The sequence below is a fragment of the Rhinoraja longicauda genome, chromosome 33 (genome assembly GCF_053455715.1).
Source record: "Rhinoraja longicauda isolate Sanriku21f chromosome 33, sRhiLon1.1, whole genome shotgun sequence".
In the NCBI taxonomy this organism is placed as follows: Eukaryota; Metazoa; Chordata; class Chondrichthyes; order Rajiformes; family Arhynchobatidae; genus Rhinoraja; species Rhinoraja longicauda.
The window spans coordinates 2537713-2557459 of record NC_135985.1 but is presented as its reverse complement, the minus strand read 5'-3'; the positions used below and the strand labels follow the sequence as shown (position 1 = coordinate 2557459).

The 19747-nt window shown below is 47.0% G+C and overlaps 1 protein-coding gene across 1 annotated transcript in view; it reads right to left on the bottom strand.

Annotated features, from left to right (window-relative positions):
* The window catches only part of rasef2 (RAS and EF-hand domain containing 2), a 37760-nt gene extending 19432 nt beyond the window's left edge, over positions 1 to 18328 (bottom strand). Inside the window, exons 1-5 of the mRNA XM_078427038.1 lie at positions 18256 to 18328; positions 15412 to 15561; positions 7604 to 7694; positions 5178 to 5273; positions 1396 to 1473 (exon numbers count right to left, since the gene is read on the bottom strand). Of these exons, the coding sequence (XP_078283164.1) occupies positions 1396 to 1473; positions 5178 to 5273; positions 7604 to 7694; positions 15412 to 15446 (300 nt within the window). The 5' untranslated portion in view covers positions 15447 to 15561; positions 18256 to 18328. The remainder of the gene's footprint in view (positions 1 to 1395; positions 1474 to 5177; positions 5274 to 7603; positions 7695 to 15411; positions 15562 to 18255) is intronic.
* Between the last annotated feature and the right edge of the window lie 1419 nt (positions 18329 to 19747).

Genomic DNA, 19747 nt, shown 5'->3' with positions numbered 1-19747 from the left:
ACAATACATGATTACCATCGAGCCATTCCCAGTGTATAGATACCATGCCGACCGTCGATCACCCACTCAGACTAGTTATATGTTATCCCACTTTCTCATCCAACCCAGGAAGGGTTCCGACTCGAAACATCACCTATTCATGTTCTCCTGAGATGCTGCCTGACCCACTGAGTTACTCCAGCACTCTGTGAAACATCACCTATCCATGTTCTCCTGAGATGCTGCCTGACCCACTGAGTTACTCCAGCACTCTGTGAAACGTCACCTATCCATGTTCTCCACAGATGCTGCCTGACCCGCTGAGTTACTCCAGCGTGCTGTGAAACGTCACCTATCCATGTTCTCCAGAGATGCTGCCTGACCCGCTGAGTTACTCCAGCATCTTGTGCCTACCTTCCCTACTTCCTTCCCTGTAGTACTACAAAAGTTAACACAAATCTGGTGCAATCTGTTCAATCGGCTTTACTGCTAATTATGAATCTGGAGAAGCCAAGTTTATTTTGGATCTAATTTTTTTGGTTTCCTGCCAAATACAAGCTGTAAATATTTGTACTGCCATTCAAATAGGTTTTTATTTTTATTTTTCAGCAATATAAAACATCTCCATCAGGGACAGCAACAATATAGTGGTAACAATGCAAAAGCACGTGTGTGTTGTCTTTCACCACTTATCATTCACAATTCCTGAACATTAAGGAACTTTAGAAATCCACAGGGGTTTCCAAGGCAACAGAATATTATCACACCCGCAATAGAACAGTCTCCAATTTAAATTCAAACCATGCAGAAGTGCAAAGAAGTAGTTTAGTTTACTATTTGCATTTGTCCCAAGGTACAGTTAAAAGCTTTGTGTTGCGTGCTATCCGGCCAGCAAAAAAGACTACACATGCTTACAATCCAAGCCATCCACAGCGTACAGATACAGGATAGCAGGAATCACATTTAGTTTAAGTTAGAGATACAGCGCAGAAACAGGCCCTTCAGCCCACAGAGTCCGCGCCAGCCAGCGAACCCCGCACATTAACACAAGCCTACATACACTAAGGACAACTTACACTTATACCAAGTATACAAACCCAAGCCATTTAACCTACAAACCTGTACATCTTTGGAGTGCAGGATAAAGTCCGTTTTCCATTTAGTGCAAGATAAAGTCTGATAAAATATTGTCCAAGGGTCTTCAACAAGGTAGATAATAGGTCAGGACCACCCTGATCATCTGGATTTTATCGATTGTAATAATTTTGGATGGCTCGATTGTAATCATGTATTGTAATAATGTATTGCCTTTTCGCTGACTGGTCAGCACGCAACAAGAGCTTTTCACTGCACCTCAGTAAACCTGACTACAAACTAAATTAATTAATTGTTGCAAAACCAAGATGCCACACTTACCTGGGTCAATTCATCCAATTGTTCCTTCAGTGCTGAGACGTCCCCTTTAGAATTGGAGTTCCACAGGTCTTCATTAAGCTAAAGGGACACAGCAACACAAGGCTTTAGCATCTCACAAACTATCAATTATTCACAAGGTGGATCAAACAAGCTGCATAACGTCACCCTTTAAATACGGTGCGAGCTTCCTGAATTTTAATTACTTCCATTTAAAGCGTTTTTGGTGGTGGGGAGGGGATGGGGTTGGGAAATCTCGCTGGAATCACAAAGCCATGAATCAGCAAGGCGTGAATCACAATTAGAATCACCCCCTTTGCCCTTTCCCAACATGTTTCTTCTCCCTTTAAATATACACTCCAAGGTACTGATTAATCTGCTTTTACAGCCCTTTCAGTCAATGTATTCTAAATGATTAACAACTGCAATATTGGGGGAAAAACATCAATATCGTATAGTTTTAACCTGGAAACAAAGAATTGCAGTTGCTGGTTAATCCACAAAAATGACACAGAGTGCTGGAGTACCTCAGCAAGTCAGGCAGCAACTCTGGAGAACATGGATAGGGTAATGCTTCGGGTCAAGACTGAAGAAAGGTCTCAATCCGAAACATCACCTCTCCATGTTCTCCAGAGTTGCTGCCTGATCTGCTGAGTTACTCCAGCACTTTGTGTCCTTCCACCTCATTTTAAATTAGTTTTAAATTAACTGGCAAAGAAGGTTATCACATAGTCAACAAGGCACCCATCAGATTAAACAAGACTGCCCATTACATTATCAAACAGACACACTAGAATTGTAGTAATCTATTAGAATTCTCTGCTCTACAGATCAATTCCACCATCTCCGGCCTCTACATAATCAGTCTTTTGTGCTCAGTACCTTTCCAGTAGAAGTCCATTTCACTCTCTGCCAATCCTTTACTTTCCACTCAAAGTGTAAAATCCAGAGCCGAGTACGGATTACTACACCTGCCAATGCCCCAGCAGCGATTGGTAAAGTTCTCCTCAGATGCAGAAATAATATATGTGGAACGTAGTTGGCCAGGGTTGGATGATTACTGGGAATGTGAAGCTGCTTGTGGAGTTATTGGGCGTGGAGCGGTGAGTAAGGAATGAGGCAAAGTGCAGGAGATAATGCCAGAAACTTGAGTCACAATTATTCCACGCCCTAGACTTATCCAGTAGCCGTTGTTCCAATTGGTACAGACTTTCAGAAAAGATTGTCCATGTGTTCATTTATTATTTAATCAGGGGTTACTAATGAAGAATTTTGCAGTGGAAAGAACCACAATCTTAGCTTTGTCATTTGAACGCGACTACAATCGATATGGATCACGTGCAGGCAGAAGCGATTAGTTTAATTCGGCATCACATTCAGCACAGATATCGTGGGACGAAGGGCCTGTTCCTGTGCTGTATTGTATGATATACAATCGCAAAACCCACTGTACTGTGAAACCCATTTGGTATATGTTACTTTACACCAAAACAAGACCTTAATGCAGATGTAATCAACAAATACAGCTGCAAAATTGAAAAACAGAATGGGCTTTAATTCGACAACGACTAGCTGTCGAAATTGTGAGATGCATTAGTGTTGCAAAAGACTAAACATGGCCCTGGTGGCTGCTTTCTGTACATACCATTATTTATCATTTAATAACAGGCATAACCTGATTAGTATGGATGTCAAGGGTTATGGGAGAAGGCAGGAGAATAGGATTGAGAGGAAATGATTGAATGGTGGAGTGGACTCGATGGGCCGAATGGCCAAATTCTGCTCCTACGACTTACTAACTTATAACCAATGTAACTTTTAGATAAGTCATGCCTGGCTTAGTTTCATCATCTGTAATACTTGGAAGATAAAGACATTCACATTTAGCCTCAGTTTAAACAAATAAAAGGTTTCATTGAATTGTACACAAATTCAGAAGAAGGGTCTCGACCCGAAACGTCACCCATTCCTTCTCTCCAGAGATGGGGCCTTTTCTTTTTTCTTGTGTTGTACTGTTCTGGGTTCTATATACACACTACTTTCATCATTTAAATAAACAGCAATGTATGTCAAAGCCACCGTTGCCTTGCAAGTAACATAATCCTCTTCAGAAGGGTCTTGACCCGAAACTTCACCCATTCCTTCTCTCCAGAGATGCTGCCTGATCTGCTGAGTTACTCCAGCATCTTGTGTCTACCTTCGATTTAAACCAGCATCTGCAGTTTTCTTTCCTACACAAGAACAGGCCCTTCGGCCCACAATGTCCGTGCTGAACATGATGCCTAGACCATCACTTATCTACTTGCTCATAACTGAAATCCCTAAATTCCCAGCATATCCTATACAAAGGTCTTCCAAATGCCACTAATGTATCTGGTCCAACTATCAACCCTGGCAGTGTGTTCCAGGCACTCACCATCCTCTGTGAATAAACCTGCCCCACACATCTCCTTTAAACATAGAAAATAGGTGCAGGAGTAGGCCATTCAGCCCTTCAAGCCAGCACCACCATTCAATTTGATCATGGCTGATCATCCAGAATCAGTACCCCGTTCCTGCTTTCTCCTCATATCCCTTGATTCCGTTAGCCCCAAGAGCTAAATCTAACTCTCTCTTGAAAACATCCTGTGAATTGGCCTCCACTGCTTTCTGTGGCTGAGAATTCCACGGATTCACAACTCTCTGGGTGAAACAGTTTCTCCTCATTTCAGTCTTAAATGGCTTAACCCTTATTCTTAAACTGTGACCCCTGGTTCTGGAATCCCCCAACATCGGGAACATTTTTACTGCATCTAGCCTGTCCAATCCCTTACGAATTTTATATGTTCCTGTAAGATCCCCTCTCGTCCTTCTAAATTCCATTGAATACAAGCCTAATCACCAATTCTTTCATCATATGTCAGTCCCGCCATCCCAGGAATTAACCTGGTGAACCTACACTGCACTCCCAAATAGCAAGAATGTCCTTCCTCAAATTAAGAGACCAATACCCCAGGTGTGGTCTCACCAGGGCCCTGTACAACTGCAGTAGGACCTCCTTTGCCCCTCTCACCCAAAATGTTACCCATCTCACCTTAAAGCTATACCCTCTAATATTAGATTCATCCATCATGGGGAAAATTTCTCCATGATCTACCCTATCTACCTCTCTTATAATTTTATATACTTCTATCAGGTCTCTCCTCAACCGCCGACCTTCCAGATAAAGCAATCCAAATCTGTGCAACCTTACCCTCTAGCTGAAACCCCCTAATCCAGGCATCGCTCTGCTAAAGTAATTCAATTTTGATATTAATCTGCTCAGAAAGATTATTTTTGTCCACGCCTCTTGATTTAGTCCTGCCTTAAACAAGATAAATTTCTAAAATCAAGAAGAGCAAGTTTTGGTTTCAAGTTGGTATCTATAAATTTGTTTTGTTGTGCAAGATTCATCTTCTGGATGCACTGGGACGCATCCTCGGTGATGTGACATAGGTTGTTTCGGATCTCACGACATCAGACACCCTCGCCCAGGTGACCCAGCCGGGGGTGATCAAGCCCCGACTTGCGTCCCAGCAGCAATGCCCAGGGATCAGCCCTCAATCCAAAGCCACCTCGTGGCTTTCTCTGCGGCTTCACTTGCGGATTGAATGGCCCTCCTCTTTGCCAGCCCCGTAATGCCCAACTGGTTGAGGACTTTGCAGAGTGAGCGACCTGCAAAGCCTCGACAGGAAAGCATCTTTAAGAAAAGATGAGACAAATTGACAGCTTAGCGCCATTCTTTGGATGGCGATGGGTCGACGTACCTTTTTCATCCGGTCGATGGCGGCCTGCAGATCCGCCAGCTCTGCCGAGTGATGCTTCTCCATTTCTGCTGCTTTGGCTCGCAGTTTCCGCTGTTCCTGCAAATTGATCACGTCCACACAGTGAGCTTTCGCGTTCAGGAACTGGACAAGCATTTTGTCGTTGGGACACTTCACCAGTAAATGAGGATTTACGGGTGCTTGTCTGTACGTTCTCCCCGTGACCTGCATGGGTTCTCTCCAAGATCTCCGGTTTCCTCCCACACTCCAAAGGCGTAGGTTCATTGGCTTGGTACGAATGTTAAATCGTCCCCAGTGTGTGTAGGGTAGTGTTAATGCACGGCGATCGCTGGCCGGTGCGGTATCGGTGGGCCGAAGAATCCATGTCCGCGCTGTAGCACTAATCTAAATTATTAGTTTAGTTTAGAGATACAGCATGGAAACAAGCCCCTCGTCCCACTGAGTCCGTGCCGACCGGCGATCATCCCGCACACTAGCACTAAGCTACACACGAGGGACAATTTACCATTTTTACCGAAGCCAATTAACCAACAAACCTTTACGTCTTTGGAGTGTGGATGGAAACCGATGCACCCGGAGAAAACCCACGCAGTCACATGGAGAATAGACAATAGACAATAGGTGCAGGAGTAGGCCATTCGGCCCTTCGAGCCAGCACCGCCATTCAATGTGATCATGGCTGATCATTCTCAATCAGTACCCCGTTCCTGCTTTCTCCCCATACCCCCTGACTCCGCTATCCTTAAGAGCTCTATCTAGCTCTCTCTTGTGAAATGTGAAAACTCCGCACACACAGCACCCATAGTCAGGATCGAACCTGGGTCTCTGGCGCTGTGAGGCAGCAACTCTACCGCAGTGCCTGTTGAACCCAGTGGGTGTCACAGCTCGTAGAGCGGCTGGTCACAGCACCAGAGACCCGGGCTCGATCTTGACCGCAGCTGCTCTCTGGGTGGAGTCTGCACGTTCTCCCTGTCACCTGCGTGAGTTTCTTCCGGGTGCTCCGGTTCCTTCCCACATCCCAGATACGTGCGCTTTTGAAGTTTAATCGGCCCCTGGAAACCGACTCTAATGTGTAGGGAATGGATGAGAACGTGGGATTACATGGGACTAATGTGAATGGGTGATCGATGGTTGGTGTGGACTCGATGGGCCGAAGGGTCTGTTTCCATGCTGTATTTCTAAACTAAACTAACCAATACAAGAGTGACGTGAAACTGGGCAGGTTGCAAAGCTAAGTTTCAGAGAGAGGGTGATAAATATTTGCGATCTGACTCACCCTCCTCTCCACTAACCACTAATTGTTTAATTACAAAGGAAGTATTTGCATCCAACATTTACATAGCATTGATTTTGTTCATGCCAAATTGGCCCATCAACAACCAGAAATCAAAGTCACTTCACACATGATCAGTTTTTGACATTCAGTCCAAGTAAACATCATCTCTCCTCAGATGCTGCCCGACAGGATAAGTATTGCCAGCAGTATTGCCAGCAGTATTGCCAGCAGTATTGCCAGCAGTATTGCCAGCAGTATTGCCAGCGTTTGACAGCACTGGGCCTGTACTCGCTGGAGTTTACAAGGTTGAGGGGGGACCTCATTGAAACTTACAGAATAATGAAAGGCACAGATGAGGTAGATGGGGACCACACTCGAGTTGCTGGGAGGACCGGTTAATGGATGGTGATGTTTTGGATTAAGACCTTTCTTCAAGCTGATTGTAGTGTGGGTGGAGGGGGGGGGGGGAATAAAGCTGGTAAAGGGGAGATGCAGGTCCAATCACGGCAGGCAATAGGTGGTCACAGGTGAGGGGTGGTTTCATGAGCAGATGGTTGGTGCAAAGACCAGAGATAAGAACAGAAGGCATGTAAAGGGTTTGAAGAGTTACTGATTGTGAAGTTAAAGGAAGGTTTGGGGGAGGGGGGAGAAGGAAGACGGAAGAAGTAGATGGGAGTCAAAATGTGCAGGAAGGAACTGCAGATGCTAGTTTGAACCAAATTGTCTGTACACATTCTCACCGAACAAACAGCTAACAATGGCTTGTTTCCTTCATCTTCGTTATTTTTTTGCACATCTTTCATTCATTTGTTCTATATCTCTCCACATCACCGTCAATGTCTCTCATTTCCCTCTCCCCTGAAGTCTAAAGAAGGGTCTTGACCCAAAACGTCACCTATTCCGTCTCGCCAGAAATGCTGCCTGACCCACTGAGTTACTCCAGCGCTTTGTGTCTTAGATGGGGGTCGAGGTGGACACAGGGGAGAGAGAGAGAGAGGGTTGATTAGAGATTACCTAAAATTGGAGAATTCAATGTCCAATTTTTTTAATTTTAATCTATTTTAAATTTTAATTTTTAAATTACATTTTTTTTTAATGTATTGATTCAATGTTCATAACACGATTCCCTCACCTCGTCTCGGATTTTCTGCTCCAGTTTAATCGTCTGCTGTTGCAGTTCTTCTTCCATTTCGGACAGACGTACTTCTGCCGTTGCCTCCGTCCTACAAGGAGAAGATTGTTTGCCGTGTGTTACTATTTACGGGCAAGTTACAACAACATGCGCCCCTCCACTACACCTCCAACCCCGTCTTTGAAGAATTGTTCGGATGGCGAATGTAGTTGTGATGTTGTGGACAAAAGTGTGGAATTATTGCCTGAAGAAGCTCAACAAACTATTACACAAAATGCTGGAGTAACTCAGCAGGTCAGGCAGCATCTCAGGAGAGAAGGAATGGGTGACGTTTCGGGTCGAGACCCTTCTTCAGTCTGAAGAAGGGTCTCGACCCGAAACGTCACCCATTCCTTCTCTCCTGAGATGCTGCCTGACCTGCTGAGTTACTCCAGCATTTTGTGAATAAATACCTTCGATTTGTACCAGTATCTGCAGTTATTTTCTTAAAACTATTACACAATGTATTCACAAGTTCTAGGACTACAATTAGGCCATTCGGCCCATCGAGCCTATTCCACCATTCAATCATGGCCGATCTCTGCCTCCTAATCCCATTTTCCTGCCTTCTCCCCATATCCCTTGACACCCGTTCTAATCAAGAATTTGTCTATCTCTGCCTTAAAAATATCCACTGACTTGGCCTCCACAGCCCTCTGTGGCAATGAGATCCACAGATGAACTACCCTCTGACTAAAGAAGTTCCTCCTCACCTCCTTTCTAAAAGAGCGCCCTTTAATTCTGAGGCTGTGACCTCTGGTCCTAGACTCTCCCACCAGTGGAAACATCTTCTCCACATCCACTCTATCTTATTACCATCGATGTTGTCGCTATGTGAGTGGCACGGTGGCGCAGCGGTAGAGTTGCTGCCTCACAGCAGCGCCAGAGACTCGATTTGAACCCGACTACGGGTGCTGTCTGTACAGACTTTGCACGTTCTCCTAATGTCCACGTGGGTTTTCTCCAGGTGCTCTGGTTTCCTCCCACACTCCAAAGACGTACAGGTATGTAGGTTAATTGACTGGGTAAATGTAAAAATTGTCCCTAGTGTGTGTAAGATAGTGTTAGTGTGCGGGGATCGCTGGGCGGCGCGGACTCGGTGGGCCGAAGGGCCTGTTTCCGCACTGTATCTCTAAATCTAAAACTAAACTAGTGTACGGGGTGATTTCTGGTCGGCGTGGACTCTGTGGGCTGTCGGGCCGGTCGGTCTCCGCGTTGTATCACTGATGTCAACATTCTATGGTAAGAGTCTTGATCTACAGCAGTGACATAGCACCAACCCACCTTTAAGGGAGCATTCCCCAACTTTACCAGAAACAATGCCGAGTTTGATGGAATGCACGCGGCAGCTAAGGACCTCCCGCTCGCTCCCTGTAAACACAGCTCATCCATATTACCAATGCATTTATCCTTGAGAGTGACAAAGATTTCAGGATGTCAGAGGAGTCAGCCAGCACGGTTATACCTCCTTCTGAGAGAGCTAGATAGAGTTCTTAAGGATAGCGGAGTCAGGGGGTATGGGGAGAAGGCAGGAACGGGGTACTGATTGAGAATGATCAGCCATGATCACATTGAATGGCGGTGCGTACAGGCTCGAAGGGCCGAATGGCCTCCTCCTGCACCTATTGTCTATTGTCTATTGTTACAATACCTCATTGTTCCGGTAATGAAACACAGACGTGGGAACCACGATATCACGCCCATTGCGAGTTACAAATCTCATCTCTGTTCAAGATAACCTCTTGGTTTCAATGTCACTTGACAGTGGATGCCAGATTTGTTTATTTAGAAGCTTACATTTAGTGCCCGGTGGGGTTATGCAACAGCCTGGCCCAGCGAGCTGGTACAAAATCACCCCCCCCCCTTCCTCTAATGTAAACCAACGCATACTTTCCCCGTCTTTCGAGCAGATGGATTAGCACCGGAGTGAAATGAAACTAAAATTCAACCCACCAAGCTATGTTCCTCAGTAAAGGAGCATAGTATCTCTTACCGTAGACTTCATACTTAACACAATTGTTCTTTCTCCAAATAACACATGTACATGACAAGCCCCACACACACTGCCCATTTTGAGCCTGGTAACTAAATCCGGAGTCTGGTAACTAAATCCTGTGGGCTCTCACCAGGCAAGGGGAACTGTTCCCTCCAGTAATTGATATCCCACCAATCTTGTTTAAGCTCCTTTGAATCTATTCACATCAGAGCCGGCAACTCAACCTTCTCCTGATTAAATCAGCAAAGCTACTAATTAAAACACTTACTCTCCTTGGATGCGGAGCTCTCCTGAATGTGCTCTTGGTCATCAAAATAGTGACAAATCATAGAGTCATACGGCGTGGAAACAGGCCCTTCGGCCCAACTTGCCCACGCCAACCCAACATGCCCCATCTACACTAGTCCCACCTGCCTGCGTTTGGCCAATATCCTTCTAAACCTGCCCCATCCATGTACCTGTCCAAATGTTTCTTAAACGTTGTGATAGTACCTGCCTCAACTATCTCCTCCAGCACCTTGTTCCATACACCTCCCACGTTTCGTGCAAAAGTATTGCCCCTTAGTTTCCTATTTAATCATTTCCCCCCTCACCTTAACCCCATGTCCTCTGGTTCTTGATTCTCCTCCTCTGGATAAAAGACTTTGTGTGTTTACCCTATCTATTCCTCTCATGATCTTATACAAAATAAAAGTCTATTTTGGCACAACACCGTGCAGTTTAACATCAGCAGTGCAATGCGCTGGTTAGACTGTGCAAAACATTGGCGAGACAGCACTGGGAGTATTGTGTACAGGTCTGGTCACTGCACTGCAGGACAGATGTGATAGCCAGGGTGCAGAAAAGAGTCAACAGGGATGAAGGGTTGTAATTACAAGGAGAGATTGGATCAGTTGGATTCATTCTTACTGGAACACAAGAGGCTGAGGATTTAGTTTAGAGAGAGAGACAGCGTGAAAACAGGCCCTTCAGCCCACCGAGTCCAGGCCGACCATCGATTGCCCGCACATTAGTTCCATGTTATCCCACTTTCGCATCCTACACGCTGGGACAAATTTCAGAAGCCAATTAACCTGCAAACCGGTATGTCCTTGGAGTGTGGGAGGGAACTGAAGCACCAAGCGGTCACAGAGAGAACGTCTAAACTCTTAAAATATAACACCTGTAGTCAGGATCGAACCTGTGTCTCTGGCTCTGCGAGGCAGCAGCTCTACCACTACACTGACCTTTTTTGTTTATGTTTCTATCTTCCTTGAGTAACATAGAAACATAGAAAACAGGTGCAGGAGGAGGCCTTTTGTCCTTCAAGCCAGCACCGCCATTCATTGTGATCATGGCTGATCATCCACAATCAGTAACCCGTGCCTGCCTTCTCCCCATATCCCTTAATTCCACTAGCCCCTGGAGCTCTATCTAACTCTTTTAAATTCATCCAGTGAATTGGCCTCCACTGCCTTCTGTGGCAGAGAATTCCACAAATTCATAACTCTTTGGCTGAAAAAGTTTTTGTCATCTCAGTTTTAAATGGCCTCCCCATTATTCTTAGACTGTGGCCTCTGGTTCTGGACTCCCCCAACATTGGGTACATTTTTCCTGCATCTAGCTTGTCCAGTTCTATTATAATTTTATACTTTTCTCTAGGATCCCCTCTCATCCTTCTAACAGTGGGAGGGATGCCGGGGAGTTGGATTCTGGTGCTGCCAATTCAGAAGTGAACCCATCAACTATTCTGCTAGACAGAGATTAATGTTTTAGAGTTGTCTAAAATGATTGTGCACGGGGTGATCGCTGGTGGGTGCGGACTCGATTGGCCAAAGGGCCCCGTTTCCAAAACGGTAACTTTTGAGAGTTCTGGCAGTTCATCACTGCTCCTCATGGAGGCAAACAGAAATAACTTCAGCCTTCCTTTATTGGTCCTTAGCTCCTCCAGTGCCTATGAACCCCCTACTCTGTTCCAACCTAGGGATCAGGAAATAGACTTCCAATTAATACCGGCCCAACACACAAAACAAGCAGCTGTTGTGAACACCAAGTTCAGATATAACTTGAATGGGTGGAGAGGTTGGTTAAAAACCTTCCATGCAATTGAAGTAGGAAACCCAATTCTTCCTGGAGAGGGGTCTCGGCCCGAAACATCACCCACCCATGTTCTCCAGAGATGCTGCCCGACCCGCTGAGTTACTCCAGCACTCTGTAAAACATCACCTATCCATGTTCTCCAGAGATGCTGCCTGACCCGCTGAGTTACACCAGCACTTTGTGTCCAATTCTTTTGAACCCTGAAGAATGTTTAATGATGGAATGGAATTGCATTGACTCAGAAATAATTATTAGTCATTCTAAATATTCACAGCTGCTCATTCTTCAGAGAGGTTCGTAGACTTGTGTATTGTTTTGAAGTGTTCTGTTTCACATCTTCCTTTCTAGTTATTGTCCATTCTATTTGGACCTGTATTTCAAGCAGTTGAAAGTAAGACTGCATTGAAATCAGAACCTAAAGGAAACTCTCGACAAGAAATAGGAAAGGAAACTAAATCCTCCAGATGCTCAAACTGCAAAACTTAAAACAATTGGTTTAAAGAAATTACATCTATCAGTCCTCATCTTGTGCCCAAAGTGCATGAAGCCAAAAGAGTAGTGTAGTCACCAAATGTGCAACAGTTACAAGTGTAGATAATTCGTTTGCAGGGCAGCAAAGTGGCATAGCGATAGAATTGCTGCCTTACAGCGCCAGAGACCCTGACTACGGGTGCTGTTTGTACAGAGATTGTTCGTTGTCCTTGTGACTGCATGGGCTTCTTCCGGTTTCCTCCCACACTCCAAAGACGTACAGGTTTGTAGGCTAATTGGCTGTGGTAAAATTGCAAATTGTCCCTGGTGTGTGTAGGATAGTATTAGTGTGCAGGCATCTCTGGTTGGTGTGGACTCGGTGGTCCGAAGGGCCCGTTTCTGCACTGTGTCTCTAAACTTAAACCCCCCTGCAGGACCTATACATCTGGAGGTGCAGATCCAGAGCCAGCAACATTATGGGGGACCCCTACCACCCCAGCAACGGACTGTTCCAGCTGCTACGGTCAGGCAAACGCCTCCGCTGTCACGCTGTGAAAACAGAGAGGATGAGACGGAGTTTCTTCCCACAGGCCATCAGGACTGTTAACTCTCATATCACCAGGGACTCATTTAATTTACTGTATTAATTTATTTTGCAAGGCCGTCCACAAAGATCTTGTGTCTGAGGTGCCCTGAAACAAAAGAGGTAAATAGTCGCGAGACATGTTACAGTTGTGGTTGGAAGATACTTTTGTACGCGATTATTGATGCAATCAAAGATCAACACGATCAAAACAAACGCTACAAAAATTTGGATGATGCATCTTGTTAGTGATAGATTGTAAATGTCCAAAATGTTTATCAAATGATTTCGGGGCACCTCTGACACAATGGACGGCCTTGCCCAGGACATTTTGTAGCCGATATTCACATCGCTGGATTTAAACTTACTTTGTCCCGGAAGCAACATTGAAAACTATTCAAACTGCTTCAAAGCAGGAAAGTGAATAAACAAAGATATGGGAGAGGACATTATCATTCTTCAAAGTTACTACAACTATTCTTCAAGGTTGATTTTTAAATTAAAGACTATCCAAACATAAGTCTGTATGACAAAGCATCCAACTTAAAACAGTTATCATAACCAGTCAACTATACCAACTAGGGTGGCACAGCAGCAGATTTGTTGCCTTACATCGCCAGAGACCCGGGTTCGATCCTGACTACGGGTGCTGTCTGTACAGAATTTGTATGTTCTCCCTGTGAGCACGTGGGGTTTCTCCAGGTGCCTCCCCTACTCCAAAGACATACAGGTTTGTAGGTTAATTGGCTTTGATAAAGATTGGAAAATTGTCCCTAGTGTGTAGGATAGTCATAGTGTATAGGGTGATCGCTGGTCGACACACATCGGTGGGCCACAGTATCTATACTCCACGCAGTATCTCTAAACCCTAAAGGAACAGGCCACTTGGCCCATCGAGCCTGCTTCACCATTGAGTCAGATCAAGGCTGAAATTATTATAATCTCAAATCCACCCAACCGTGGTAAACTTTCAACCACATGTCTTTCACAAGTCTATCAGCTACCGCCTTAAAAACACTCAAAAGACAATTCTTTCACCAACCAAGTTCCAAAAATTCATGGTACGCAGAAAAAGATATTACCATCCTCTCACCAACTACAGTGTGGTCTTGACCTTACATCTACCTCATTGGAGACCTTTGAAATATCTTTAATCAGACTTTATCTTGCACTAAATGTTGTACCCTTTAGATAGACACTGGAGTAACTCAGCGGGACAGGCAGCATCTCTGGAGAGAAGGAATGGGTGACGTTTCGGGTTGAGACCCAACTTGTACCCCTTATCTCTACACTATAGATGGCTTGACTATATTCATGTATAGTATCTTTGACTGGTTAAAGTTCTTCTTTGACTACACAAAACAATAATAAATTAAACCATTTCACAGCGACTTACACACACACACATACTGAAAACAATTATTCTGAAAGTAAGCAACGTTCCCAAGAGAAAATTTTAAATGAGTTAGAATTGACCAAACATAGCATCCACTTAAAACCACATTAAAAATTAATCACTGAACCTCAGAAGAAATCAATGACACGTCTAGTAAACACCTGCCCACCCTCTTATTAAACTTGCAATGCTTAGTTTGAGTTGAAAACTCTAACAGGATTACCTGACCATCTCAAGAAGGGTCCCAACCCGAAAACGTTACCTTTTCCATGTTCACTAGAGATGCTGCCCTGACCTGCTGAATTACTCCAGCACTTTGTGCCTTTTTGCGTATGAACCAGCATCTTATCCCTTAGTTCCTTACACCTAATTGCAGTTCCTTATCACTATGTGCAGGGGAGACTACAGATGCTGGTTTAAACCGAAGACACTCACTCTTGTGAAGCTTTCAATGGTCAGTTTGAGTTAAAACTTAAACAGGATTAACCAGCCCTGCTGAAGAAGGGTCTCCACCCGAAACATCACCTATCCATGTTCTCCAGAGATGCTGCCTGACCCGCTGAGTTACTCCAGCACTCTGTGAAACATCACCTATCCATGTTCTCCACAGATGCTGCCTGACCCAGAGTTACTCAAGCACTCTGTGTCCTTTTGTGTATTAACCAGACTCTCAGTCTGAAGAAGGGTCTCGACCCGAAACGTCACCCATTCCTTCTCTCCAGCGATGCTGCCTGACCCGCTGAGTTACTCCAGTATTTGTTGGGGAGTCCAGAACCAGGGGCCACAGTTTAAGAATAAGGGGTAGGCCATTTCGAAAGGGGATGAGGAAAAACTTTTTCACTCAGAGAGTTTTGAAGCTGTGGAACTCTCTGCCTTAGAAGGCAGTCGAGGCCAATTCCCTGGATGCTTTCAAGAGAGAGTTAGATAAAGCTCTTAATGATAGCGGAGTGAAGAGATATGGGGAGAAGGCAGGGGTTACTGATTGAGAATGATCAGCCATGATCACAATGAATGGCGGTGCTGGCTCGAAGGGTCGAATGGCCTCCTCCTGCACCTATTGTCTATTGTCTATTGTGGTGTCTGTCCTAAACTAACCTGTCTCGGTTCCAGTGTGCAGAAGGGTCTCGACCTGAAACTGCCTGTCCCTCTGAGTTACTCCAGCATGTTGTTGTCGATCTAAATGATTTCTACGCTGGGGTTTGTGTCCAGGGGTGGATTGACCGCTCAGTGTGGCTGCTCCTTACCGTTTGAGTGCCAGCTCCAAGTTGTCCGTCTCCATGATTTGGACCCTGCCGTCTTTAATCAGCCCGTGGATCAGTTCCTCGTAGTGTTGGTACAGGACATGGTCGGGCCCGGCGCGGATCAGCTGATGGAACTGCTGCAGCTTCTCCCGGCTGTGGGACAGAGAGAGGGGGGGAGGAGAGGACACAGTGAGAGGGAGAGGACACAGAGAGAGGACAAAACGTTAGCGCTTCCATCCCCACCACTGCCCCGGCCGCGCAACTTGCAACAGTAACAGTGGCGCACCGACCCCAACCCAGTCTGGAGAGGGAGACACAGAGAGACAGACACAGAGAGAGACAGACAGCGAGAGAGACAGACAGAGAGAGAGACAGACAGAGAGAGAGACAGACAGAGAGAGAGACACAGACACAGAGAGAGAGAGACAGACAGAGAGAGAGACACAGACAGCGAGAGACAGACAGAGACAGACAGAGAGAGAGACAGAGGGAGAGACGGAGAGGGAGAGACGGAGAGGGAGAGACGGAGAGGGAGAGACGGAGAGGGAGAGACGGAGAGGGAGAGACGGAGAGGGAGAGACGGAGAGGGAGAGACGGAGAGGGAGAGACGGAGAGGGAGAGACGGAGAGGGAGAGACGGAGAGGGAGAGACGGAGAGGGAGAGACGGAGAGGGAGAGACGGAGAGGGAGAGACGGAGAGGGAGAGACGGAGAGGGAGAGACGGAGAGGGAGAGACGGAGAGGGAGAGACGGAGAGGGAGAGACGGAGAGGGAGAGACGGAGAGGGAGAGACGGAGAGGGAGAGACGGAGAGGGAGAGACGGAGAGGGAGAGACGGAGAGGGAGAGACGGAGAGGGAGAGACGGAGAGGGAGAGACGGAGAGGGAGAGACGGAGAGGGAGAGACGGAGAGGGAGAGACGGAGAGGGAGAGACGGAGAGGGAGAGACGGAGAGGGAGAGACGGAGAGGGAGAGACGGAGAGGGAGAGACGGAGAGGGAGAGACGGAGAGGGAGAGACGGAGAGGGAGAGACGGAGAGGGAGAGACGGAGAGGGAGAGACGGAGAGGGAGAGACGGAGAGGGAGAGACGGAGAGGGAGAGACGGAGAGGGAGAGACGGAGAGGGAGAGACGGAGAGGGAGAGACGGAGAGGGAGAGACGGAGAGGGAGAGACGGAGAGGGAGAGACGGAGAGGGAGAGACGGAGAGGGAGAGACGGAGAGGGAGAGACGGAGAGGGAGAGACGGAGAGGGAGAGACGGAGAGGGAGAGACGGAGAGGGAGAGACGGAGAGGGAGAGACGGAGAGGGAGAGACGGAGAGGGAGAGACGGAGAGGGAGAGACGGAGAGGGAGAGACGGAGAGGGAGAGACGGAGAGGGAGAGACGGAGAGGGAGAGACGGAGAGAGAGAGACGGAGAGAGAGAGACGGAGAGAGAGAGACGGAGAGAGAGAGAGACGGAGAGAGAGAGACGGAGAGAGAGAGACGGAGAGAGAGAGACGGACAGACAGACAGAGACGGTGGGTGGGTGAGAGAGAGACGGGGTGTGTGTGAGAGAGAGAGAGAGAGTGTGAGAGAGTGTGAGAGAGAGTGTGAGTGAGAGAGGGAGAGAGAGAGGAGGGGGAGAGAGAGAAAGAGAGCAAGAGAAAGAGAAAGAGAGAGAGGGAAAGAGAAAGAAAGAGAGATGAAGAGAAAGACGGTGAGTGTGTGAATGAGGGGGAGAGAGAGTTTGTGAGAAGGGGGGGGGGGAGAGAGAATGGGGAGGGGGACAGGGTTGAGCAGGTCCCGGCCCAGTGCGGGTCTCATTCCCCGCCCAGTGTGAGGCCGATCCCCCCTCTCTCCCCCCTCTCTCCCCCCATTCTCTCCCCCTCCCCTTCCCCGGGCACTTCAACATTGGCGGGGTGGGGGTGGGGGGTGAACCCGGGGCGAGGGGTGGGGGTTTACTGGGAGCGTACACAAGACACCCTGAAACACCGCATCAGGGTTTGTAGTTCACTCCAAATGCCGGGAAGATCAGAGTGAAACACGACACACACACACACACACACACACACACACACAGAGACACAGACACACACACACACACACAGACACACACACACACACACAGACACACACACACACACACACACACAGACACACACACACACACAGACACACACACACACAGACACACACAGACACACACACAGACACACACACAGACACACACACACAGACACACAGACACACACACACAGACACACACACAGACACAGAGACACCCACACAGACACACACACACACACAGACACACACAGAGACACAGAGACACACACACACACACACACACACAGAGACACCCACACAGAGACACACACAGACACACACACACAGACACACACACACAGACAGACACACAGACAGACACACATACACACCCACACACACAGACACCCACACACACAGAGACACACACACAGACACCCACACACACACAGACACACACACACACACACACACACACAGACAGACACCCACACACACACAGACGCACAGAGTGGAGCAGTTCAGCGGCTCAGGCAGCGTCTGTGGGGAACACGGACAGGTGATGTTTGGGGTCCAGACCCTTCTTCAGACTTCAGTCACTGTGGACATTATAATATCAGACATTACTCCAATCAGTCTGAAGAAGAGTCTCGACCCGACACGTCGCCCACTCCTTGTCCCCAGAGATGTTGCCTGACCCGCTGAGTGACCCCAGCATCTTGTGTGTGTGTCTTGGGTGTAGACCAACATCTGCAGCTCCTTTCTGCACACAATGTAAAGCAACATCTGCAGCTCCTTGTTTCTACGCAGTTAAAGATGTTTCTTACGTGTAAATGGTGAGCGTTCTCTTGTCAAAGTTGCTTCTCGTTGGCGAATGACCCCGGCGACATAAACCGTGCGGTCAATCGGTCTTTAAACAAAGCAGCCGAGTTGGTCCACGCTGCCAATAAACCACAGGAGCGACGACCAACCAACCAACCAACAGGTCCCGCCTGCTGTGTGCGAGTGTGTCCCACTGGGCACTTGGCCACTACAGCGAGTTAGTTATTCAGTTCCTCAACAGCCTTCTCCCAAACCAGGGCAGGTCTAAGTCTTGCGTTGCTCCGGGATTCGCTGGAGCTCAGCTCAGTGCAGACAGACAACGCCAATGGTGTGTGGGGGAGGACCACAGTCTCGGCTCCCTCCCCCTCTCCTGCTGCACATTGGGGGGGGCAGAGTCTGGGGGGTACACCCCTCAAGCACTGGGACTTGTTCATTGTCGCTCCTGTGATTTATTGGCAGCGTGGGGACTTCCCTGCTTTGTTTCAGATCCATTGATCGCACGGTTTGTGTTGCCGGTGGAATAAGCCGCTGGGAAGCAACTTTGGGCAGATAACTTTCACCATTTACATGCAATAGATACTAGACACAGGAGGAGGCCACTCGGCCCTTCGAGCCAGCACCGCCATTCAATGTGATCATGGCTGATCATTCTCAATCTTGTGTCTTGGTGCTTTTCATTTAGTATGGCTGTATGGTAACTCAAATTTCACATGTACCTTAATTGGTACATGTGACAATAAATTGATCTTGAAATCAATCAGTACCCCGTTCCTGCCTTCTCCCCATACCCCCTGACTCCGCTATCCTTAAGAGCTCTATCCAGCTCTCTCTTGAATGCATTCAGAGAATTGGCCTCCACTGCCTTCTGAGGCAGAGAATTCCACAGATTCACAACTCTCTGACTGAAAAAGTTTTTCCTCATCTCCGTTCTAAATGGCCTACCCCTTATTCTTAAACTGTGGCCCCTGGTTCTGGACTCCCCCAACATTGGGAACATGTTTCCTGCCTCTAACGTGTCCAACCCCTTAATAATCTTATACGTTTCGATGCAAGAAGCATCTTTAACTGTGTAGAAACAAGGAACTACAGATGCTGGGTTACACACAAGAAGCTGGGAGTAACTCAGCGGGTCAGGCAGCATCTCTGGAGAGAAGGAATGGGTGACGTTTCGGGTCGAGACCCTTCTTCAGACTGAGGTCGTTCTGGACATTATTAAGATCAAAGTTAAATACCGTGTAAACCAGATAGATACAAAGTACCTGAGTGATGTCTGATATAATTATCCCTAGGGAGTTATAGGAGTGCTAAGGGTACTTGATATAAAGTTAGTTTGAAAACACAACAGAATATAACACTAATTAATGTATAAACGCTGAGAATGTGAGAGGAGCTTTTACACTGTTCTCGTTCTGTTTATATATTTTTTACTCTGAATAGTTTTTGTTTGGGGGAAGACATTTTGCTCAGTACCCTTGCATGACATCAGGTAGCAACAAT